Source organism: Lampris incognitus, chromosome 9, assembly GCF_029633865.1.
Source record: "Lampris incognitus isolate fLamInc1 chromosome 9, fLamInc1.hap2, whole genome shotgun sequence".
Lineage (NCBI taxonomy): Eukaryota > Metazoa > Chordata > Actinopteri > Lampriformes > Lampridae > Lampris > Lampris incognitus.
In genome coordinates, this window is record NC_079219.1 from 55,351,224 (window position 1) to 55,377,101 (window position 25,878).

At 48.0% G+C, this 25,878-nt stretch overlaps 1 protein-coding gene across 1 annotated transcript in view; it reads left to right on the forward strand.

Moving 5' to 3' along the window:
• The first annotated feature begins 158 nt into the window (after positions 1–158).
• The window catches only part of tex10 (testis expressed 10), a 31,567-nt gene continuing 5,847 nt past the window's right edge, over positions 159–25,878 (forward strand). The window contains exons 1-12 of the mRNA XM_056286191.1: positions 159–297; positions 499–734; positions 863–1,050; positions 1,402–1,725; positions 3,624–3,836; positions 4,397–4,649; positions 10,658–10,770; positions 11,427–11,674; positions 13,085–13,220; positions 15,211–15,380; positions 20,456–20,633; positions 24,372–24,594. Of these exons, the coding sequence (XP_056142166.1) occupies positions 552–734; positions 863–1,050; positions 1,402–1,725; positions 3,624–3,836; positions 4,397–4,649; positions 10,658–10,770; positions 11,427–11,674; positions 13,085–13,220; positions 15,211–15,380; positions 20,456–20,633; positions 24,372–24,594 (2,229 nt within the window). The 5' untranslated portion in view covers positions 159–297; positions 499–551. The remainder of the gene's footprint in view (positions 298–498; positions 735–862; positions 1,051–1,401; positions 1,726–3,623; positions 3,837–4,396; positions 4,650–10,657; positions 10,771–11,426; positions 11,675–13,084; positions 13,221–15,210; positions 15,381–20,455; positions 20,634–24,371; positions 24,595–25,878) is intronic.

A 25,878-nucleotide genomic window follows, 5' to 3' on the forward strand; every position in this document is an offset into this window, starting at 1 on the left:
TAGATACGAATTGGAAAAAAAGGTGAATTAAGTTCGTATTTCTAAGTACAAATACCGAGTGCTTGGTTCCTTTGTGTGTGTGTGTGTGTGGGGGGGGGTTTATACCCGTCATTATACGCGACGTGTCCACGGTGAGTATTCGGGCGTTTCCGGAGGACAAAACATGCGCACGTACAGCCACAGGACCCGAACCTCGAACGCGAGTTTGCGGATGAATAGCTTGTTGTTTTTGGATTATTAGGAAGGTGTTTTGTCATTTTGCGACGGATTTAATGTTTGACTTATAGCCCAGCCGACGTAAGTACCCCCGAGGCATTTGTAACAGCCGCAAATTAGCGTTCGCTCTGACGCTGAACCCCCCCAAGCAGCGTAGACAGTCGGCTAACGTTAGTACCGGGATTGTTCTGCCTCGTTACGCTGAAACGTCTTCCAAATGGAGTCCCTTGAATTGCGAGAGTCGTGCGCGTTGCTCTCTCTAATAGCGGTCCTCTCTTTCAGCTATGCCCGCCCACGTATAGATTAAGCCGGCTCCCAGTACACAGAGGACGGGGATGAAGGCCAAGAAGAAGAAGAGACAGGACGACTTCCAGAAAGTTAAGCTCAAGGTGGGGAAGAAGAAGCCCAAAGCTGTCAATGCCACCACCACCAACTTCCGCACCAAGGGCATCCACCTGTCCGAACAACTCAAGAGAGACACGAGTGGCCCCAAGACAAACAGACAGCTTGGCATCAATGTACGTTTTTGCTTATCCCGCTGTCTGCTGTGTTTCCAGAGACAATTTGCTACCCGATTGCTTCAAATTATCTGCTTTCACCTTTGCTCTCTCCTCATACCCCCTACCCCCCGCCCCCTGTAATGTAGGACCTCCTGTCCCAGCTCCACCATTACAGTGGCAATGTGAAACAGAGTGCCTTGGTGGGTTTAAGGGAGCTGCTGTCCCTCAGCCCCTCCTTGTTAGAGCAGCATCTCTCCCGCCTCCTCTCTGAAGTGGCAGCGGTCTTCACAGACAAGGATGCCAGTGTTCGCATGGGCGCCGCACGTCTGCTTAGGTAAGAATAAGCATCAGTTTCAGTAACTTATCACCTGGGATGTGGTGGTGGCTTGACACACTTAAACTGATTTTATTCATCTTTTTGCTAAATCGTTTTCTCACCTCTTTTGTGCTGACATAAATATGTGAATTTGTGTACGCGCAAGTTTAGATAACTATTATCCTAAAAGTGTAAAAAAGAAATTGCTTGTTTTGTTGGTTGTCTTATGATGACCACAAGTCCATGCTAAGATGATTGTTTTATTTGTCATTACTTCACTGGTTATCTCAGTGCATCAAAATAATAATGATTGGGTTTCTTGCTTTCAGCCCACAAGCTGAAATGTCTTAACTTGTTTGTTACATCCAGGTACATTGCCCAATGTGTGCCAGCAGATCGCGCGGCTCCCTTTTTCCCCCTTCTCAGTGCCCACCTGTCCTGTGCCATGACACACATTGAGACAGGCATCCAGGAGGATGCCATGAAGATCCTAGATGTGTTGCTGGAGCACTACCCTGCCTTGCTAGCAGCACGGCCTTCTGTCCTACTAACCAACTTCCTGGAGTTAATCTCCCACAGACGTGCCGGGGGAGGAGCCAAACCTCAGGAAAGCAAGGCTCGGAGCTGGGCCTTATCAGTCAATCCAAACAGAGCTGTGACTAGCCAGCAGTGGCGACTCACTGTGCTCCTCAGGTACAGAAGTCAGATGCATGTGTATACATTTTCACCTGCTGACATGTGATGGCTTTGTCATTTTTACATGGCATTACTATCTTAGAAAACCAATGACAACCAGTATTAATGTGGTAATCAAAAGACATTCTGGTCAAAGATAATGCCAAGATTTTTAGCAGTAGGTTTGATGTTTGAATGAAGTGGACCAATAAACTGATCAACTGCAGTGGCAAAGTTCTCAGGACCAATTAAGAGAACATCAGTTTTTTTGGGGTTTAGATGGAGGAAATTAAGGGACATCCAGTCTTTGGTGGCAGCTAAGCAATCATTGAGGGAGGACAGTTGATTCACGTTACTGGGTTTGGTAGAGAAATAGATCAGAGTATCATCGGCATAACAGTGGTATGACATGTCTTGAAAAGGACTAAACAAATGACCCAGAGGAAGCATGTATAAAAAGAAGAGGATTGGCTCAAGGACAGACCCCTGAGTGACTCCACACAGTAGGAGAGCTGACTGACGAGGATATGAGATTATTGATACAAACATTAAAATATCTGTTCGTCAGATAAGAGCGAAACCAATTTAACGCTGTACCAGAAATGCCAACCGAGTTTTCCAACCTATCAAGTAAGATGGTATGATTGATGGTATCAAAGGCAGCACTTATATATCTAGAAGAATAAGAATATTCACCTTTATCAGCATGCATAAGAATGTCATTGGACACTCTTAGTAATGCAGTCTCAGTACTATGCTTGTGACAAAAGCCGGTTTTAAATTTATCGAAAATGTTATGACCCTCAGTCAGCTGCAGGATTTGGGCCGCAACAATTTTTTCAAGGATTTTGGATAAAAAAAAAGTTTGAAAATGGGTCTATAATTCTCTACTCTTGCCGGATCGAGAGGGGTTTTTTTTTGAGGAGGGGCTGAACACAGGCAATTTTAAAATAGTCAGGTACGGACCCGGATGTGAGTGAGCAGTTGATGATAGAGAGCAGGCTGGGACCTAAGCCAGGGAGGATCACAGGGACTGGAGGAAGGATGCATAAGGGCTACAGTATTTACAAGGAACTGCAGAGAAATGGGAGCAAATTCCGGCATTAAAATCGGACAGCTGAAAGGGGCGGGATTGCGGGAGCAGTGGGGGTAAAATTGGACCTGAGGCCATCAATCTTGTCAACAAAAAAACATAAGAAATTTTCACAGTCATTAGCAGAACAGGCAGAAATGGAAGGAAGAGAAGGATTCACAAGCTGATTGATAGTACTAATCAGAAACCTAGGGTTATGTTTATTACTATCAATCAAGTCAGAGAAGTAAGCAGCTCTCAAATCTTTAATAGTTTGATTCAGTTTCGATCATAACCCCTTCATATGGAGTTGGTGAACTTCAAGAGTAGATTTTTTTCCATCTGCATGGCCTTCCTATATTCCCTTCGTTTTTGACGGATCTTTTCATTGATCCAAGGGCTTGCGTTAATAACTGGGACAGTATCTACTACTACTACTACTGTTACTTTTGGCTGCTCCCGTTAGATAACTGATAACTAATGAATAACTATAATTGTGTATGTGTGTGTGTGTGTGTGTGTGTGTGTGTGTGTCTATATATATATATATATATATATATATATATATATATATATATATATATATACAATGTTGGATAACTGATAAATAACTTGGGACAGTATATGTACACAAATCATCAAACCAACTAACTTGGTCATTAATGTTGGCAAACGGAAGGCAGGTCGTTGCACATATTAATCTAACTAACCTAAAAAGCCAAACGTAAGCACTGTAGCGACGTGCATTTCCTTTCATCATAACAAAATACCAGTGTTGATGGTGTTAATAACACATGTTGCTCATGTGTGTATTCATGCTGTGTTTTTTGTCACTGTTCTTCAGGCTTGGGCGCTTTCTTCAGGCAGTAGTTGAGGAGAGACCAGCAGAGGAAGGGGATGTATCTTTCCTAAGGGAAGGAGTGTTTGATTCCAGTGGGGAAGGAGGGCTTACGCCTCTGGATCTCAACTGGGAAGAGCTCACTTACAGCAAGACTGGAGTCAAGGTGTACGAAAATTCTGGGGCGAAACCCACTCCCCACTCAGCCTACAAACTCAGGTACACGAGCCACGAAGCCTGGATCTGTCGAATATGAATGACACAGAATTTGTGTAGGGAGAATACCGACATAGTTTCTGTCTTTCTACTTTACTTGGTTGTCATTAGAACAGTATCATGGTAAAGTGGTTAGTGCGATTGCCTGGCATGGAGAAAGTCTTGGGTTTGAATCCTGTGTCTTTCTATGGTTTTTTTTTTTAGATGCTCCGGTGGACCAATAATGCTAGCAAGCCAGCACTGAAATTTCTTGGTCAAAATCCATTGTTTACTTCTCTTTTGGCTGGACGTAGTGAGGAACTTTGTTAGTCACTTTGGATGAAAGTGACTTTGAATAATAGTGACTGTTAAAATGTGGAAAAAACAAAATGCAATCACTCTTGGCTTAAAACTGATGTCCAGTGAATAGAGTTAAACCTGTCCTGGGTATTTTACTACCTGGATGACTAAAATGAATCTGCATAGACACACCTGACATTAATTGAACAGTATCATTCAACTCATATCGCATCACGCCTTCTTTCTTTCTCTTTCCTTTCCTTTCCTTTCCTCCCATTGTGTAGACCGGAGGTGGACCCTGGGTCTGGCATGGGTGAGGGCCTTGGTTCAGCTGAGGCAGTCCAGGGCTTTGCTACCACGTTGGTGCCCCTTCTCCTAGAGGTATGGGTGGAGGCCAGCGCCAACGACTGCCCCTGGAACAGCACAGAGGGGGCCCACCTGCTTACGCCAGACGCCATGTCGGTTATGTTCCAGGTCCTATCCATACTGCAGCTGCTGAGGAAGCTTGCGCCACAGAAGGAGCATCAGAGTACACTGGTGAGGATAGAGACACTCGCACACTGTGCTTTATTTTAGCTCAAGTTTTGTTAAGTTTTCTGGTACAAGACGTTTGTGTTGATAGGATTCTTAGCATCAAAGCACAAGGACATGAACCTAACCTTTTAAAGAGTAACTAAACAGCAGGCCATTTTAGCAAGTTTGCTGACATCCACTGGTTAAAAACCATGTAAAGGTTAAAAACATGGCAGGTTGGTCTTGGTTCTCTGATGTAAGCATAGCGGGATAAACACAGCTGCAGCTATTCACATTAATAATGGCTCTGTTGGATTTATCAGTATTGACAGACAGACAGAGCCAGCAATAACAATGATCAATAGTACTGTCAGTGCTGGTTCTTTGGCACACCTACATCCAACAGATCCATTATTAATGTTATTATCTGCAGCTGTATTTATCCTGCTATGCTAATATCACAGAGCACCGAGACCAGCCTGCCATGTTTTAAACCTTTACATCGTTTTTAACCTGTAGATGTCAGCAAACTCTCTAAAATGATCTGGCGTTTAGTTACTCTTTTAGGGTAGAAAAAGTAACCCCTGGGCAATACCAGGCAATGTTTCTTGTCATGTATCTCCTGCAACAGAAGTGCTTTCATTATAATTGACACTGCCCCCTATATGGCTCCATGCTGGTAGGCGTCTCAAGTGCCTCTCATGTGTGCCAGTGCAACCTGTTGCAGCTTTTTATGCTTCAAGTATATTTTGTAGCAGAGGTGGGGAACCCAGTTCAGACAGGTCAAAGTCCTAACCATGTATTTGCTCCACCCATGTACTAAACTAGCTGATTCTAATGAACACCACTTTCCAGCCAGGCAGGGGAACCTAGTAAATGAAGTCAGCCGTTTTAGTGCATGGGTGGGGGGAATACATGGTTCTGACTTTAACTTGCTTGACCTGTTTCTCCCACCTCCGTTTTGTTGCGCATTTGTGTGTAAATGTGTTGCTTATTTATAGCCTTTAAAACCACTGATAAATCTTTTTTTCCATTAAAAAAAAGAATAATAATAAAACGAAGAGGAAAAAGCACAAAATGTTGTCCCAGCAACAAAATATAACCACTAGGTTGAATAAAATATTTATCCCAATACTTTGTGTACCTATTTTTCATAAGAAACTGCATTTTGCAAACTAAAACGAGGACCTAGTATTTGGTAGGCCTGCAATTGCCGATATCTCGGTTCAAGTCTCTTTTTATTTATTGTCGTTGAGGTTATGCTTTTCATTGCACAGCTAAAAACAGAACCAGATCAGACAAAGGAGTAGTCATGTTCAGAGCTGTCATAAGTAATTGAGTTACTAGATTACAAAAAATCCTTGACTACAATTTACTGCCTCCGAGCTTCTCTAGACATGCCTTGGCATGTGGAACGACCACATAAGGCAGTTAAGCACTCACATGATCATCACTGTTGCGTGTAGATGACACTGCCGATGCCGATGACACCCAGCTGATCTTGTCCTTTCCTCCCTCTGACACACAAGTAGAGACACGCATCGCTGCGTGCTTGACTGGCATCTCGGAGTGGATGGCGACTGTTACGTTCCCCATTAAAAGGTCCAGGGGATGAGGGGAAGTAACAAAGAAAATAAAAGTATCCCGGGGGAATAAGAAAGGTGGGAGGCGGAACCAGGTGTAAAAACAGATTTATTAACGAAAAGACCCTTTAGTCAAACTATAAGATAAAACAGGCAACTAAAGAGGCTGGCCCTTAACTAACCAGGCTTTAACAAAGACTCAGATCAAACCAAAACAAGGACATTAGCTTCACCCTCCTTCTCAAGGAGTAAATACACAAGAGCTTGCTCTCTGGTTGGCAACAGTGGCCCACTGGCCGTCTCTCTCCACACACTGCTACCAACAATGGCCCACTGGCACTGTTGGGTGTCCTTCTCCAAGTTATATACCCAGCTGATGAGGAATTGGGGTCACCTGGGCTCAGTCAGCAGCTCCACAGGAGGCGGGGCATCACCTGGAGAGGGAAAACTACAGACACACGGCACTAGGGCCGTAACACCCCCTCCCATAAGTACAAACCCTAGGTTTGTATATATTGAGAGGCTAATCACATACACAACACACAGCATTGGGGCCGTAACACCCCCTCCCATAAATACAAACCCTAGGTCTGTCTACAAGAGGGTAATCGCATACACAACACACGGCACTGGGGCTGTAACACCCCCTCCCATAAATACAAACTCTAGGTTGGCATTCAAGAGGGTAATCCTCTTCACTCCCTTGGAAGTTGGCTTCATTCTTCTCCCCGAGCTGCTGCATCAGTCTGATGTTTTTCTCCTGCATGTCCTCAAATGCCTGGCCTGTCACATCCATCTCCCTGAGCAAGGCATCCTCCTGTTGTTTCGCTATTGAAAGCTTCTTGTTGAGGATGTCGACCTGCTCCTTTACAGAGCGAATCTTCCTCAGGGCCTCTTCGTCAGCCATCTTCTTGCCTTCTCTTCGCTCCCTCTCTTCCAGGTCCTTCAGCCTCAGCTCCTCTGCCTCGGTCTTCTCAGCTGCCATGAGCTGGACTTTGTCCCTCTGCTCCTTGGGTGCTGAGCGGTACATATCAAGCAGCAGCTTTATCTCCCGCTGAGACTTCTGGGCTTCTTCGAGTTCTACACGGACAAACCTCAGCTGCTCCATAGCTTTCCTCCTTTGACTCGCCAGCTCCAAACGAAGCTCTTCCGCCTCAGCCCGCATTGCATGGCACTGGCGTGTGAGGTCAGCGACGGCAGACTCGAGGTGTGCAATTCTCACCTCCTGCTTCCTGGGCTGGTTTAGGTCCTCCCCATTCCCTCTCACCTGGGACACGGCCGCCCGCCGACTGCGGTTCTGCCGCTTACATTTTAAGGCCTCACAATGGGCAACCAAATGTCCAGGCATATGGCAGAAAAAAGACCGTTTCTCTTTAGGTTTTGGAGGGGTACCAACAGGTGAGGTTTGAGTAACTTGCAAGTTAGCATTTCGTAAGTCGTCGCTGCAGGGGAAGGAAATATTACGCGGTACAAAGATGTTTTTATGTGGGAGCGCGAATTCGTCCGCCAACACCGCAGCCTGCTGCGTGGACACTATGCTCATACTGCACCTCTAGCTGTCGCATTTTAATAGCCGTCTCTGCCTCCAATTTGTCCAATTCCAACTCCCTACGAAGCTGGAATTCTCTCTCCCTTTCCCCCTTTTCCAACTGGAGGCGAGCAAAACGGACTTTTAACTGCGCAGCCAGCTTAGAACCAGGAGTAGACACACGTGACTCAAAAGTAGCCATAGCTAAGAAAACAAACACAGGCTGAATGTTAATTAGCCTCCGCTATAGTCACTCAACGTCACACTTTCAAAAAGGTCACATCCACCAGTGGCAAATTACGGCAAGCTGAAAATAGATGTATGGTTAGCCTTAAAAACAAACTTCCCCCTTCCTACCTGGTTGAAACTTCACCTGTCTTCTTGGAGCGTGCCGGGCTCGGGGCGGCTTTAAAGGCTGAACTTCGGTGGCCTGAGCCCCGAAAAGCCTACCCCCGCCAGGGAGCGTTGTCCCCACCCAGGATTACTCCTAAAACAAGAAAGGCAAAATAACAAGAGAGTGTCCGATGGAAGGACTGGACACAGTCCAGCTGGACACTCCCCTATTCTAACCAGGGAAGTTGTCTGAAACGCCAAACGAATTTACAATATTTACCGTACCCGCCACTGGAGACAAGCTGCACACAGCAACAATTAACACACACCAGGAATCCACCTCCTTATTGTCTTATTCAGAAAAAAAAGATCCCAGACGAGCCCCCAATTGTTACGTTCCCCATTAAAGGTCCAGGGGATGAGGGGAAGTAACAAAGAAAATAAAAGTATCCCGGGGGAATAAGAAAGGTGGGAGGCGGAACCAGGTGTAAAAACAGATTTATTAACGAAAAGATCCTTTAGTCAAACTATAAGATAAAACAGGCAACTAAAGAGGCTGGCCCTTAACTAACCAGGCTTTAACGAAGACTCAGATCAAACCAAAACAAGGACACTAGCTTCACCCTCCTTCTCAAGGAGTAAATACACAAGAGCTTGCTCTCTGGTTGGCAACAGTGGCCCACTGGCTGTCTCTCTCCACACACTGCTACCAACAATGGCCCACTGGCACTGTTGGGTGTCCTTCTCCAAGTTATATACCCAGCTGATGAGGAATTGGGGTCACCTGGGCTCAATCAGCAGCTCCACAGGAGGCGGGGCATCACCTGGAGAGGGAAAACTACAGACACACGGCACTAGGGCCGTAACAGCGACACACCACCTGAAGCTCAATCTGGACAAGACAGAGCTGATGTTCCTCCCGCGGAAAGGTTGCCCTCACCGAGACCTGGCCATAACCATCGACAACACCGTGGTGATGCCAACTCGGACTGTGAGGAATCTGGGTGTGATCATGGACGACCAACTGTCGTTTGCTGCAAACGTTGCATCGGTTGCTCGTTCCTGCAGATTTCTCCTCTATAACATCAGGAGGATTCGCCCATTCCTCACTGACGAGATGGCACAGGTGCTCATCCAGGCTCTGGTCATCTCCCGGCTGGACTACGGCAACTCCCTTCTTGCTGGTGCCCCGGCGTCGGCTATCAGACCTCTGGAGCTTGTTCAGAAAGCTGCAGCTCGTCTGGTGTTCAATCACCCTAAGTTCTCCCACACAACAACTCCCCTTCTCATGTCCCTACACTGGCTCCCAGGAGCTGCTCGCATCCAGTTTAAGACTCTGGTGGTAGCCTACAGGGCAGTGAAAGGAACAGCTCCTTCCTATCTCCAGGCGATGGTCAAGCCCTACAGCCCCACCCGACCACTCGCTCTGCTGCCTCGGGACGCCTGGTTGCCCCGTCGCTCAGAGGCCCCTGCTGCCGGTGGACCCGGTCACGGCTCTTTTCTGTCCTGGCCCCACACTGGTGGAATGAACTCCCCACTGATGTCAGGACGGCGGAGTTGCTGCCCATCTTTCAGCGCAGGCTGAAAACTGACCTCTTTAAGAACTACTACCCTGTTACTTGTTCTTAGCACTTATCGTATTTACTCATTTAAAAAAAAATTCTTTCTTGCGCTTTTACTTTAGCACTCGTTTTGCTCTTAGATGCTTGTTTAGATGCACTTATGACCTCTGATGACTAGTAGTTCTCCTGATTTCCTACGTTAAATGATGCACTTATTGTAAGTCGCTTTGGATAAAAGCATCGGCTAAATGACTGGAATGTAATGTTTGAGTTAAGAAAATGGGGGGGCGCAAAAGCAAACAAGAAGGAAGGGGTGGGAGCCAAACAATGACAGAAAATGTCCAAAGTGGGAAACGGGGGGGGGGGGGTAAATTGTCAGTCAGAGTGAATCTTGCATTACATTGTTGATCTTGAACAAAACTCTTCAAGGAACTGTTTTGGCGCAGTGGTTAGCGCGGTCGCCTCACAGCAAGAAGGTCCTGGGTTCGAGCCCTGGGGTAGTACAACCTTGGGGGTCGTCCCGGGTCGTCCTCTGTGTGGCGTTTGCATGTTCTCCCCATGTCTGTGTGGGTTTCCTCCGGGTGCTCCGGTTTCCTCCCACAGTCATAAGACATGTAGGTCAGGTGACTCGTACTAAAATTGTCCCTTGGTGTGAATGTGTGTGTGTGTGTGTGTGTGTGTGTGGGCCCCGTGATGGTCTGGCGGCCTGTCCAGGGTGTCTCCCTGCCTGCCGCCTGATGACCGCAGGGATAGGCTCCAGCATCCCCGTGGCCCTGACAGCAGGATAAGCGGTTTGGATAATGGATGGATGGATGGTTAAATCGATTAATTGTCAGAATAATTAATTGATTGCTAGATTGCCAAAATAGTTATTAGTGACAGCCCCCCCCGCCACTAAAACTCAACCAGTGCCAAACTGCCAATCAATAGGAGAGTATCTTGTACCTAAATATCTTAATACTTATGGGGTTTTTTTCTGTATAGATTTGTACAAATTGATTAACAAGTCACACTGTCCCTGTGTAGGATGCATGGTTTCGTAACGAGTACCTTGGAGATTTTAAACAACACTTCATGAAGAACTTTCCCTACGGCACGCAGGACACGCCCAAACAGAGGAAGAAGCTTGACCTCAAGAGGTGAGGCACATAAGGTTTACATGTCAAAGGACCGTCCTCCCTGCTTCCTTTCCTGGGGTGAGCATTCTCCTGCAGGTGATGTGAGGAGTCAGGGGAAGAATAGACCTCATTTTGGGAGTGTGTGTGTGTGTGTGTGTGTGTGTGTGTGTGTGTGTGTGTGTGTGTGTGTGTGTGTGTGTGTGTGTGTGTGTGTGTGTGTGTGTGAATTTGAGTTTGAATTTGCGCCTCCCCTTCACTTCCATTCTACACAAGCGAAGGGGCGAATACAGTATTCGCTTCCGGTGGCAAAGCAAATTCAGGAATTCGCCGGTTTAAGTTCACCAACGTTGAACTCCACGCAAAGCGGAGACACTGGAAGCGAGTGTTTTGTTCGCCCCTTCGCTCGCACAGAATGGAAGTGAACGGGAGGCGACTATTCGCCAATGCTAATTTCACGCATGTGTGACCGTGCCCTTATTTTCTAATTATTAAATCATCCCAGATGATTTATTCATCTCTAATGTGTTATGTACAGTATCGAAGATCTGAACAAAACCCCCAAAAAAAACTATAGTCTTAAGAACTACCAGCAAAGCATTAATGATGATGATGATGATGATTACATGTGAACTGCGTGTGGGTACATGGGTACACTGACTTTTCTGTCACCCGTTCAGGATGAAGCAGGCAGCAGTGGTCCCGGGACAGACGTTGGAGCCTCTAGGCCTGAACATCACACTGTGTCAGGTCATGGTGTCCCTCACCCAGAGGGAGGGGCTTGGCCAGGAGACTGACGCTGATTGGCTGGTTCCCTTGAGGTCATTTGTCAGGGACACGCTGGCCAGGGGCGTGAAGCTCAGCTACAGACAGCTCCACATGCTGCTGGACACCGTGTGGAGAATGGTGCTTACACAGAGGAGCAAAAGTAAGTGTGTTTGTGTGCACTTGTGTCCCAAGATTTTGGGGTCTCACGGTCATGTGGGGGTTACTATACACAGACCATCAAAGCGGCCTTTTTAAAGGGACTAACCGACTGTGTGCTGGGCTTTTCCAAGTCCCCTCGGTCATACATAACGACAGTCCAGCATCAATAGTTCTTAGGCGATTGGACGAGTATATTGGCAATCGGCGATTGGCTGAGTCCAGTCGGCAGTTGATTTTTTTTTGGCGAATTTTTGTGCAATTTTTGTCCTTTTTATAATTTAATGATCTGCCTCCTGGAGAATTCAATGTGGTAAGTAATTAACCTGTGGGCGTCCGGGTAGCGTAGCGGTCTATTCCATTGCCTACCAACATGGGGCTCGCTGGATCGCATCCCCGTGTTACCTCCAGCTTGGTCGGGCGTTCCTATAGACTCCTCTCCTTTAATTTCTCAGTTTTACATGAGTAGTCCAGCCTTGACAGCCCAATCAGTGTTGTGAGAGGATCACATTATTCTTCTGTGAGAGATTTGTCCCGGCCTCTTTGCACAATGAGTTCAAAAATGTCGGCCTGCCCAAAAACTGAACAGTCCAGTCACAACTCTGATACAGATGGACCTTGTGGTTAATAAGCAGTACAGCAGACTTGCAAAATATAACAGTGGCAGAAATAAATTCATAAATCTTCCAACGCAGAATGGTTTCCATGGCAACAGCCAACACACGCCACTGTGGATGAGATAGTCGGCTAAATGGCAATAAATGTAAAGGTGGTCATTATTTGTAATTATGTATGGAGATGTAAGCAATATTTTAAAAGCATCAAGTGCAGCACTGAGTTAAGGATGATACGGTGTCAGGCTGGTTACTTGGGTGCAAGTCATGTCATGAAGTTAGGCACACTTCAATATGCTTATTTGTGCGTGGCAGTCTATTCCATTGCCTACCAGCATGGAGATTCCGGTTCGAATCCCCGTGTTACCTCCGGCTTGGTCGGACGTCCCGGCTTCCCACCTGCAGACATGTCTGCAGGTGGGAAGCCGGATGTGGGTATGTGTCCCGGTCGCTGCACTCGCGCCTCCCCTGGTCGATCGGGGCGCCTGTTCAGAGAGGAGGGGAACTGGGGGGAATAGCGTGATCCTCCCACACGCTACGTCCTCCTGGTGAAACTCCTCACTGTCAGGTGAAAAGAAGCGGCTGGCGACTCCACATGTATCGGAGGAGGCATGTGGTAGTCTGGAGCCCTCCCCGGATCGGCAGAGGGGGTGAAGCAGTGACCAGGAAGGCTCGGAAGAGTGGGGAAGAGTGGGGGGGGGGAGAAAAGGGGGGAGGCTAATTTGTTAGCCAATTCGATGGTATTCTTGTTCAGCCATTTTGGTGCTGATTGCTGTATGTGTCCATACATATGATTCCAGCAGTGACAGAGGACCTGTTAGCAGCGGTGTACGCCTACTACCAGCAGAGGAGTCTTACCCTGCAGACCAGATCTCTACTGCTGTCCTTCTACAGCCAGCTCTACTCACAGGAGAAAGGACACACACACATTGCCAGGTAATCTCGCTCACCTTGTTCACATTTTGAAGGGTGTGCGTGATTTCTAGAAAGCCGATTCGAAATCAGATTGGCTTCCAGGACTACCACAAGCTGCAGTAGCCCCATGTGACACACTCCCTGGTTGGGATGGTACATTTCTCCCCATTACCGGGTATCTCTTACTGGTCTGCTGTGCTGATTTTGTAAATCCTTTCTCAAGAAAACTATCCAGAAGCCTCCAAAATCCTCCTAACCAAACTCACGAAGCAGCTTATTGCAGTTATTGCCTGTGATGGCAGTAATCGGGCTCCAGATGTTGTAGTTGTACTGTACTGTCAGAGTTGTTGCAGAAATCCTTCAGTAAAGACCCTCCTACATGATGTACAAACAGTCATTATGAAAAATATTTGTATAACAAAACCCAAGAGCGTTTCTATTAACTTTGGTTGCCCTCTTGGCCCAAAAAATTCTCATCCATGTCGGATGTTGGTACGTCAGTTGAGCTGAGGGCAACGGTATCAGACTCATCAGTCATGGGGTTTTGTAACCCCCGTCGTTTTTTTTTTTTTCCCTCTTCCTCGAAGAGCTGGTTCTTAGAAGGAAGCTTCACTTTTAGTCACCTACTTCTGAAGCGTTAAATTGTTGTCAAAATAGTCGTCAAAGTAATTTAGTCAGAAAGGCCCATTTATGAGAAAAATGTGTTAGGTTATGCTCGCATAACGCATGGTTTAAACTTTGCAGGAAAGAATTTGTCATGAGGCCCTCAGAAGCATATTGTCTTAATAAAAGACATGTTTTTGTAGGATAAGAAATCTTTGTAATTTCCTCAAAACCACTTCTATTAATCCTCAAGATCAGTTGAACACTATGGAGAGCAGTGCTCATACAAATGATGTTAGACTGGAGACTGGTACCATTTCACCATTGTTGTTGCTTCCATTTATTACCGTTGATAAACAAGTATTACTACCTTTTGCTACTAGGGGGGTTGTATTTTCTCCTTTTTTCTTTTTTTGGGGGGATTTTCCCCACCTTTTTCTCCCCAATTGTACTTGGCCAATTATCCGACTCTTCCGAGCCGTCCCGATCGCTGCTCCACCCCCTCTGCCGATCTGGGGAGGGCTGCAGACTACCACATGCCTTCTCCAATACATGCGGAGTCACCAGCCGCTTCTTTTCACCTGACGGTGAGGCGCTTCACCAGGGGGACGTAGCATGTGGGAGAATCCCGCTGTTCCCCCCCAGTTCCCCCTCCCCCCTCGAACAGGCGCCCCGGCCGACCAGAGGAGGTGCTAGTGCAGTGACCAGGATACATACCCACATCCGGCTTCCTACCCGCAGACACGGCCAGTTGTGTCTGTAGGGATGCCCGACCAAGCCGGAGGTAACACGGGGATTTGAGCCGGCGATCTCCGTGTTGGTAGGCAACGCTATACAGATGCCCGAATTTGTGATGTTTTACTGATTTATATCGAGAATAAAATATGGAAAGGTGGAAAAAGTGACAGTGCTGAGAACGATTTTCTAGACATAGGAGGAAGCTCTCTTCTTACACACTGAAGACTCTGATTATATGAAGCTCGTTTTACTGTGAAGGGAAGACGAACATTCTGTGGAACTAATGGACCTGTGAAAAGCTCGTTCATTTTCAGCAGAGCGGTTCCAGGCTGTAAATTAATGTGAAATCGCACATCATAGTCTCGGCTCTCTGCTTCTTTGCTTTAGAGCAAAAGGTTTATATTGCCCAGTAACTATTCAAATCCACACAGATATGGGGGTGAATCCTCAGTTTAGAGGTTTATTGTCATTTTTCAGATCGGATGCATATTTCTCATCATTTTGTAATTCAGTAAAGTGATGGGAGCAGTAACCGTGGACACATGCTTTACATTTCAAACAAGCTGAATGAAAGCTGGATGTGTAAAAGCCTTCAGTACATATTTGCACGTGAAGTAAAACATCCATTAAGTTGACCTCCCTTCCTTCCTTCCTTCTCGTCCCTGTGCAGGAGTAAGATGCTGTGTCGATGGCTGGCAACTCTCCCGGTCCAGTTGTCCCAGCTGGGCCACCGTTACCCGGCTCTTTCCACCAGGCTCATCCTCTCCATTCAGGCCGCCGCTTCTCGTGGCAACAAGGACCTGCTTAACAGTCTGCAGACGCACGCCTGCAGACTCTATGGTAAACACACACCCGCTCACAGACGGCAGCACGGCACGCACACAGGCCAGTCTGACGGACTGGAAAAACTCAAGGAAATTTCATTTTCCATGAAATGTTAAAATTGGTGTATAATTTCAATGTTATCACCATGTAAGTGTGGTTTATGTAATACAACTGGACGGTCTCAGCCTCTTTCACGCAAGTTAGGTACATATATAATCTGAGGAATACTGAGAGAGAGCGATCCCTTGTTTTGAGTGTACTGCGTTTCAGAAATGCGTTAAAGTGGCTGTGCGAGTATAGATATTAGGGGCGGGACGACGCAGGATCGAACTCCTAATTGTTCGATACGGCCTTCACGGTTCGAGACACTTGCCCATTTTGCGAGATCGTGCATTAACACTAGCACAACCGGGATTTCACTCCTACCTGGTGACCGTCGGTTTTTAAACTCCATATTCTGCCAATATAAATACCCAACTGAGATATTAATGCATCGCATGTGTCAGTGTGTCTGTTAGGAAATGACTGACACCAGAATTAACATTTTAACAACTTCAATATTGTAGCCAATTCAGGGGGCCGCCGGGTACCTCCGCAGCCGGGACGCGAACCCAGGTCTCCCGCACCACGGGCGGCTACGTTAAGCGGTCGACTAAAGGGTCCGACCCGTTAGCCAACGGGCTGGCGGGTCTACACCGCCGTGATCATTACAATGCTATTTTTCAAACAATTTTAAAATGGCTGCTGTCCAACGCCTGTGAATACCGCAACGCCTCGGTGGTAGTCATGGAGTGTCTGAAACGGCGGCCGTACCCAGACATGTTGGAGATAATACCTGGAAAACAAAATGGAAAACGCTGATCTAACAAACGTAACAAGGCCTATAAAACGTGGCGAAGGAAATGAGGCGAACAACACACGTCATGAATAGTGACATGACGCACACGATGACGCTCAGATTACGCGAGGTCGTTTTGACCGCTCATGGTCGTTTTAGGTAGATCTTATGCCTTTTTTTGTGCAATTGATCTAAAACTCATTTTAATGCAAATATATGCACTTCTAGGAGCATTCAGGGAGCAGCAGGTCTGTATCTTTTTTTCTCACAGTTATTAACCTTTGAAAATCCAAAACCGTCAAAATGACCGCCTTGGTCGTTCTAGTAGTTTCTTAAGTTTAAAGTTTTAAAGTAAAGCAATTGTGTTACACAACAAGAAAAGATGGCACAACATTTTGTGAGAACTTCTGCACTTGCATTACGTTTGAATACGGGCCTTGATAACAGGGCTGTCATGACCATGACATTTTAGTTGACAATTAATTGTCATACAAATAATTGCGGTTAACGATTTATTTATTGGCTTTTTCTCCCCAGTTGTACTCGGCCAATTACCCTATTATCTGAGCCGTCTGTCTTTCCAAGTTGGGCGAATTGGGTGGGGTGGTGGACCCATCGATGTTTTTTTTTTTTTTGTGGTATTGGCACTTTTGACCGCCACTTTTTTGCTACAAATCCGACAAATCGCCTCCTCCAAGTTACTGGGCTCTCCTTTTTAATTTGCCTTAAAACCAAAACGTGCCCACAGCGGTGCTGTGCTGTTTGGCTTTGCAACTACGTCCACGATGTCAACAGATGCTCGTCGAAATGCAGTCGTCGAATAGTATAGAATATTGCAGAATACTACAGAATATTATAGAATATTATAGAATATTGCAGAATACTACAGAATATTATAGAATATTGCAGAATATTATAGATTATTACAGAATATTACAGATTATTATAGATTATTACAGAATATTACAGAATATTATAGAATAAGTTTGTTGGTGCTAATTCACCACTCATGTGCCAGGGATGACATCATTAAAAGAGTGCCAGTCAAACGGTGGAAAACGACGTGGAAATACTGATGGAAATGTGACATTTCTGTTATTTTCCTCCAGCTGTTTTTATGCAAATGAATGGAAACCATTCTAACGATCATGCAAAATGATTGCGGTCAGCTCAAATAATCGTGATCAGGCGATAATGTAATAACTGTGACAGCCCTACCTGCTAATGCCAACATGTTGGGCCTAATTCTTAAAATAAATGAAAAGTAGAGAACTGCGACGGTGTTTTGTCTCCTGCTTACCGAGGCGTCCACTGTATCGTATTGAACCGAACTCGTGAGCCCTGAATCGCGAGACGCGTCGAACCGTGAGATTCGTAAGTCGTCCCACCTCTCATAGAGATAAATGTCAGTCAGTGCATGTGACTATTAAAACCTCGTGTATAAATAAATAATGCAAATTAATCACGTGTCCCCTTCAGACATCACACCCCTCTCACATGTCCCAAACCACCACATAGTCAGTCCAGCAGCGGTGAGCGAGGAGACACCTAGGCAGTACATTCTGGTGTAAAAAGCTTCGTCAACGAACTTTGGAAAAAAAAAAAAGTTGTGTTTACATATTTACAATGTCAAATTGCTTTTCTCACCGGAGCGCAACAAGACCCGTTTAAATGCCCAACCTGCTGCTGTCAGCAGTGACCCAAAACCAGGCCAGTACGTCAGCAGAACTGCCTCACCTAAACCGATTAACACGACAGCAAAGTGAATCACCACGGTCACGCGAGTGAGATTTCACTTTACTGTCAGGCCGTCTGTTCACATTCTCAGCTCCAAAAAAAAGGGTGAGGTGACGTTATTCTGTGGACGCCGTTTGACCGATTGCTCCAGCAGTTTGAGAGTCTTCATCATCACCACCGCACCACAGTGTTGTCCTTCACCAACATGGTTGCAATAAGTTTTAATATAATCAGCACTCAGAACAGTGAGGTTAAACTGTTTGTGGCTCATAATGACACCTGAGGCGATGCAGTGGACCATACCCCATCACACAAATGATGCAAACGACCGTCCATCCAGAGGTGTAAAAACCGAGGCTGAAGTTGTATTGTGGTTCCGCTAGAGGGCAGTAGAACACCATGGCTTACACTCAGTGCAACTTTTTTGTTTTAAATACACGCGTAACGTCACACGCCACCTTCTCAGTAATACTTTCTTTCCACAGGCAGTCAGGTTGCCGAACAGCCGACGCACCCATACTCCCTATATTGTGTTATGAATTCTTGTGTATATAGTCTATAAGTAGGTCTGTAGTTTCCTCTTTTCTTTTGGGATGGTGTGTCCTTGTGTCCTTTGTGTTAAGGCGGAGAGAGCCCGAGCACAAGAATTTCATTGTATGCCAGTACACATGACAATAAAGTTGAACTTGAACAGTCTCAGCCATTGGCAGAAGGCAGTCCAGCAGCCTCTGGATTATGTTAGAAATTGCGTCTCTCGTGTGGTATTTCGGATGGCTCGAGTGACTCAGAACGTCTCTGCTTACACAAGATCGGTCCCCGTGTCAGCTCTGTTGAAAAGCCGGTTTAAGCCCCCCTCCGTGTCCAGCGGTAGGGGAACGGTCAGATAGTCGGGCTGGTGTGACAGAGGAGGAAGGAGGAGGCTCAGGGTTAGGGTGTGAGGAGGGGAGCCAGCAATTCACGATCACAAGACTCCCTTTTGTCTGAGGGGCTTCTGACATCAGTATGTGCGTCAGAGGCCAGCAGAACAACACGCATGCACACACACACACACAGACTGTTATCTGATCACTCACTACTGGATGTTCTGCCTGCCTGTCTGTCTCTATTTCAGTAGTCTTAAGTACGGTTTGGTTTTCCTGGTATTCCACACTGTCTTTACAGAGATATAGCTTAGCAAAACACTGCCAGAGGGTCGGCAGTGTATTGTTATGCTGGATCGACTGAGCTACACTGATGAGCCAAAACATTATGACCACCCGCCTAATGTGCTGCTGGTTCCTCCGTGTGTCGCCAAAACGGTGCCGACCCGTCGAGGCAGGGACTCTACAAGATCTCTGAAGGTGTGCTGGGGTATCTGGCACCGAGACACTAGCAGCAGATCCTTCAAGTCCTGTAAGTTGCGAGGTGGAGCCGCCGTGGATCGGACTTTGTCGGTCCAGCGCATCCCGCGTATGCTCAAATCGGATTGCGATCTGGAGAATTTGGAGGCCAGGGTAACACCTTGAACACCTCATCATGTTCCTCAAACCACTCCTGAACAAAGTGTGCAGTGTGGCAGGGCTCATCCTGCTGAGAGAGACCGCTGCCATCAGGGAATACCACTACCATGAAGGGGTGTGCTTGGTCTGCGACAATGTTTAGGTAGGCGGCACGTGTCGAAGTTGACGTCCACGTGAATGGCCGGACCCAGGGTTTCCCAGCAGAACCTTGCCCAGAGCATCACACTCCCTCCACCGGCTTGTCGTCTTCCCACAGTGCATCCTGGTCCCCAGGGCAACGGCGCATACGAACACGGCAATTCCACGTTATCTAAAAGAAAACGGGACTCGCCTGACCAGGCCACCTTCTTCCACTGCTCCATGGTCCAGTTCTGACGCTCTCGTGCCCATTTGTAGGTGCCTTCAGTGGTGGACAGTGATCGAGTGGGCACTCTGATCAGTCTGTGGCTATACAGCCCCAATATGCAGCGGGGTGTGATGCACTGGGTTGTGACACATTCCTCCCGTAGCCATCATTACATTTTGTAGTAGACCTTCTGTCGGTTCGGACAAGACGGGATAGCCTTCGTTGCCCTCGTGCAGCGATGAGCCTTGGGCGCCCAACACCCTGTCGCCGGTTTGTGGCTTGTCCCTCTTTGGACCACTGTCGGTAGGTACTCGCCCCTGCCGACCGGGAGCACCCCACAAGCCTCGCTGTTTCAGAGATGCTCTGACTCAGTTGTCTGGCCATAACAATGTGGCCCCCGTCAAAGTCGCTCAGGTCTTTACTCCTGCCCATTTCTCCTGCATCCGACACGTTGGCTACGAGAACTGGTTGTTCACTTGCCATCTGATCTACCCAGACCTTGACATGTGCCCTTGTTTGGAGATGACCAATGTTATTCGGTTCATCTGTGTATGGTCATAATGTTTTGGCTCATCAGTGTATATAATTACATAATTGTGTGTGTGTGTGTGTGTGTGTGTGTGTGTGTGTGTGTGTGTGTGTGTGTGTGTGTGTGTGTGTGCGTTCTCAGATCCCCAGGAAGGCGTTGTGGTGCTGCTGCCAGCTGAATCTCAGCAGCGACTTGTGCAACTGCTCTACTTCCTGCCAAAAATGTCCCAGCCTCTTCTGGCCAACCTGAGCCGCTGTTGCACCACCGGCCGGATCTCAGCCAGCCTGGCTGCCTCCCTCATCCGCATCGTACACCTTAGGTGAGCTCCAAGACCCCCGAGATTTAAGATGGGCGTTGAGAGAAAGTATGCTTTGACTTGAGCCGGAGCTGTTTATGACAGAGTTCTTCAGAGGCCCAGCTCCCTCTAAGTCCAGATTCTGTCTTCCGAGCAGCACAGATTCTTTAATCCTCTTTGCAGAGGCTGAAAGAAAACCAGTTGTCTCTGACGAACAAATGGGGCTGTACCAAACAGAGCTGTATGTTCAAATTCTTAATCAACATACGAATGCTGCGTCGCTTCTTTCGGGGTTTATTTGTATGTCTGTTCATTCTGTTTAAGCCGATGGGGTATTTCTGCCTGGTTGCAGAGATCTGCATTTGCTCGGCGCTCGAAATGAGGGAAATTCAGGATCACCTGAATGACAAAACCAAGGTATACCCCGGGCCGCTGACACGGTGGGATAAAAATGGCGAACGCTACCCAAAATTTGCGGTGACTCGCCGGTTCGAATCCCCGTGTCACCTCCGACTTGGTCGGACGTCCCTGCAGAGACACAATTGGCCGTGTCTAGGGGTGGGAAGCCGGGTGTGGGTGTGTGTCCCGGTCGTTGCACTAGCGCCTCATCTGGTTGGTCGGGGCGCCTGTTCGGGGGGGGTGGGTAGCGTGATCCTCCCACGTGCTACATCCCCCTGGCGAAACTCCTCACTGTCAGGTGAAAAGAAGCGGCTGGCGACTCCACATGTATGAGAGGAGGCATGTGGTAGTCAGCAGCCCTCCCCGGATTGGCAGAGGGGGTGGAGCAGCGACCGGGGACGGCTTGGAAGAGTGGTGTAGTTGGCCAGATATAATTAGGGAGAAAAAGGGGGGGGGGAAATCCCCCCCCAAAAAAACTTGTGGTGACCACTAGATACACACTTTGCATCCCAGCAACGTCATCTCCCACTGAATTTTCTTTTTTTCCCAAGGTAGGATTCATTGTCAGCAAAGCTAGCTTGACATGATGTCCCCGATGCTCCTGGCCCACGACATGGAAGACTTAGCAAGTCCTAAGCTACTGTACTGTGTGACATTGTTACCGAGGTTACAGCCTCCGTTCTTTGCACAACGAGTTACACCGAACTTTTAGTAATCGGACTATTCAGATTTCGATTTAAAAAAAGAAGTGCAAACATTTTAATTTGAAATGTTCTGATTTTCTTGCCATTTCTGTCGTAGCATAATTTTGCTGTGAGCCTGAGGGCACGATTATTATTTCATATTCATATTTTATGTCCTAATTGGATTAGCTTTGGCGGCACAGTGGCGCAGTGGTTAGCGCGGTCGCCTCACAGCAAGAAGGTCTTGGGTTCGAGCCCCAGGGTAGTCTAACCTTGGTGGGTCGTCCGGGGTCGTCCGCTGTGAGGAGTCTGCATGTTCTCCCCGTGTCTGTGTGGGTTTCCTCCAGGGGCTCCGGTTTCCTCCCACAGTCCAAAGACATGTAGGTCAGGTGAATTGGCCGTACTAAATTGTCCCTAGGTGTGTGTGTGTGTGTGTGTGTGTGTGTGTGGGGGGGGGGGGTGGGCCCTGTGTGATGGCCTGACATCCTGTCCAGGGTGTCTCCACGCCTGCAGCGCAATAACTGCTGGGATAGGGTCCAGCGACCCTGAGAGCAGGATAAGTGGTTCAGATAATGGATGGAGTTAATAAATAAGACTACATTATTTAATCCGACGAATCAATTTATTCAAATTGAGGTTTTTGTTCAAGGATTTTTTTTTGGAGAGTTTTTATGATGGCGTCATAAAATATGATGACGGGCATTCAAAGCTTCACTCGGAAACCTCAATAGAAGCTTCGAATGTAAAAAAAACAAAAACAACAACTTTTGGTACAGCCCTACAAACACACACACACTTTCTAGAGAGTCATCGATTTCTGCCAGGCTTCTACCCCCCCCCCATGCTAAAGCACCCCCCCACATGCTAAAGCACACTCACTCAGAGGCAGAAAGGTGAATTAGAAACAGGTTTTTCTCTCGGTCAGGATGAGCCACTCCTCATTCTCCCTGCCTCTAAAACTAAGGCAAAGGTTCAGTAGCTCCCACTTAGGTGGAGAGGAGATGGTGTATCTACGACTACTACTCCTACTCCTACTACTTTCGACTGCTCCCGTTAGGGGTCCCCACAGCGGATCATCCGTTTCCATCTCTTCCTGTCCTCTGCATCTTCCTCTGTCACACCAGCCACCTGCATGTCTTCCCTCACCACAACCATAAACCTCCTCTTTGGCCTTCCTCTTCTCCTCTTCCCTGGCAGTTCCATATTCAGCATCCTTCTCCCAGTATACCCAGCATCTCTCCTCCACACATGTCCAAACCATCTCAATCTTGTCTCTCTTGCTTTGTCTTCAAACCGTCCAACCTGAGCGGTCCCTCTAGTATACTCGTCCCTAATCCTGTCCTTCTTCGTTACTCCCAATTAAAATCTTATCACCTTTAACCCCGCCACCTCCAGCGCCACCTCCTGTCTTTTCATCAGTGCCACCGTCTCCAAACCATACAACATAGCTGGTCTCACAGCCGTCTTGTGAGATGGTTGTGGTCCTTGGAGAGGAGATGGTGTGTGGCGGATAGTGATGGAATCAAACAATTTAACTCATCAGTGGAGCACAGCACTTGGCTAGAGGAGTATCGATGTGCACACACACACGCACACACACACACACACACACACACAGACACATTTACTGTCACACGCAGGAGTGACTGAAGGGACGAAAGTGCTACTCTCCGCCATTAGGGTGCAGTGTTGCACCTTCCAGGTGGGACCCTTGCTGCATTGTGTGGCTTCGTACCTGTGTGTTGCTGTATGCTGATGTGAACACAACACTAAATATTCAACTGACTGACTGCTGAAGCCAAAAACTTAGCCTGTCTGTTTCTGCCTCACTCTGTCTGATTTATGCAGTCCCGCAAATAATGTGCTTGTGTGTGTGTGTGTGTGTGTGTGTGTGTGTGTGTGTGTCTGTGTGTGTGTGTGAGTGTTTAATTAACGCCGTGCTTGGGTCACTGGGGCAGTGTTATACAAATCTGGATAAACGTGGGGGGCCGTGGTCAGATGGGAAGCAACGTGTGTATGTATGTGGAGGAAACAAAGGGGCTCTTTGGGAGCCGGGAATGCGGCCACGTCACGGAACACAGAGACAACGGTTCTGTCCACACGGGCCTTCCGGGCTTCTGCAGAACACACTCTCATTCACACACGCTTCCCGCTTTTACAGAGCCATCCTCCCCTTAGGGGGAGGGGGGGGGAATATTGGAAAACGCTTCTGTGTGTGCGTGCACACTCTGCTCTTACGCACTTCCACCCCCCCCCCCCCAGACGGGTGTCTCAAGCTCTGGCTACAATGTATCCGACATAAGTGATATCACAGGGGGCGTCGGGGTGGCGCGGCGGTCTGTTCCGTGGCCTACCAACAATGGGGGTCGACGGTTAGAATCCCCCCCCATGTTACCTCCGCCTTGGTCAGGCGCCCCTACGGCTGGCGACTCCACATGTATCGGAGGAGGCGTGCGGTAGTCTGCAGCCCTCCCCGGATCGACGGAGGGGGTGGAGCAGCGACCGGGACGGCTCAGAAAATAGAGTAATTGGCCGGATACAATAGGGGGGTCGGGGGTGGGGTGATACTACAACCTCGTAACAAAAAAACTCATACTCCACCTTTGTAAAGCACGAGTGTCCGGCTGCCTCTGTGTGTGGATATTCTAACCTGGCGTTTTGTGTCGCGGCTGCTTCTCAGGTCGTCCCTGACCGGCTGGTCTGTTGGCAGCCAGGAAACGGCCCTGCAGGAAGTGGACTACATCAGCTTCCTGTTCTCCACCCTGGTCGGGTTCTCCTCCGACGAGCTGGCCACCTTGCAGGAGGCTGGAGACGAGAGCGCCCTCCCGCCCTCGCCCCTCTCCCCCCTCAGCCTCTACCCCACCCCGCTGGAGCAGTTCACACACCACTGGGACGTGGTGGAGGTGGGTTCACGGCACACGGTCACGGGCGAAACACCCGAAACACCCCCCCGTCTTACCCCTCACCAGAACCTGTACCGCTCATCGCCGCCACTCGGATGTGTCATGGCGGTGATTTGGGGGGGGGGGGGCAGAGTCTTACACGGAGCGAGAGATGTTGTGCGAGGGTACACGCAGCAGAGAAGTTTTGATATTCCGGACACAGCGCTGGTCTTTCCGAGTCCCCTGGTCTCCCTTGTATAAAGCTCAGAGGGGGAAGCTTTTATCGAGGTGCTCCAGCTGAGAGGGGAACCTTTATCGCATTGCGCAGGTTGGCGATGCGCGGTTATCGGGCATAGCGGAAACGCAGAAATGCTAATGAGAGCCCGTGGCATGATGGGAGTGTGTGACATTTCCGCTCAGAAATTACCGGTAACGGAACAGCGCCCCGGGCCAAGTGTGTGTGTGCGGGGTGGGGTGGGGTGGGGTGGGGGGGGGACTATAATCACTAATTCAGCTCCTCAATTAAGGCCTCAGATCCTGCCTTTCTCATCTCCCTGTCTGAGTCAATCACAGGCGAGGGGAGGGGGAGGGGGGAGGGGATGCTGGGTGGCATGGGGGACAGTAATATGGACTCTTGTCGGCTCTGATTCAACTAATGAGACAGGATGTTGAGTAGAATGCCAACAGGTGCTGTGGACTGACACACACACACACACGCACACACACACACACGCACACTTCAGCTTGATAAAAGGTAATGAGAAATGTGATTTTGATTTGGAATTAATGAGGAAAAGTTGAGTCTCATTTTTCACCTTTTGAAGCGTGATAGTCTGCTGTCCAGCGCCCGCACCCTCCCGCCTCCCCCTTGCCCTCCCGCCCGCCTCCTCCTCGCCGGTGTCCTGGCGAGAAAGAAACTCGGGTTGTACACTTCTTCCGTGGTGGTGATCAGGAAGTGCAGAACTGTCTTCAGCCACCCTGAACTACTTTCTCTTTGCACAGAAAAGGGGTTTTGGTAGTCGGAAGACATCGTGTGTGTGTGATGTTATTTTATTTATTCTGTGTTTGTCTTTTAACTCGTGTGTTGGAGTACAGCCTGGCGGGGGGGGGGGGGGTGAATGATGGTTGATGCTGAGGATTGTTCCTTTCAGTCCCTGTTCCCACCCCGTAATCATTACTGCTATTTGGCTCTCTCTCACTCTCTCGCCCACTCGCTCTCTCTCTCTCTCTGTCAGTCTCTCTCTCGCTTTCTCTCGTTCTTTCTTTGTCAGTGTCTCTCTGTCTCTCTATCTCTCTCTCTCTCTG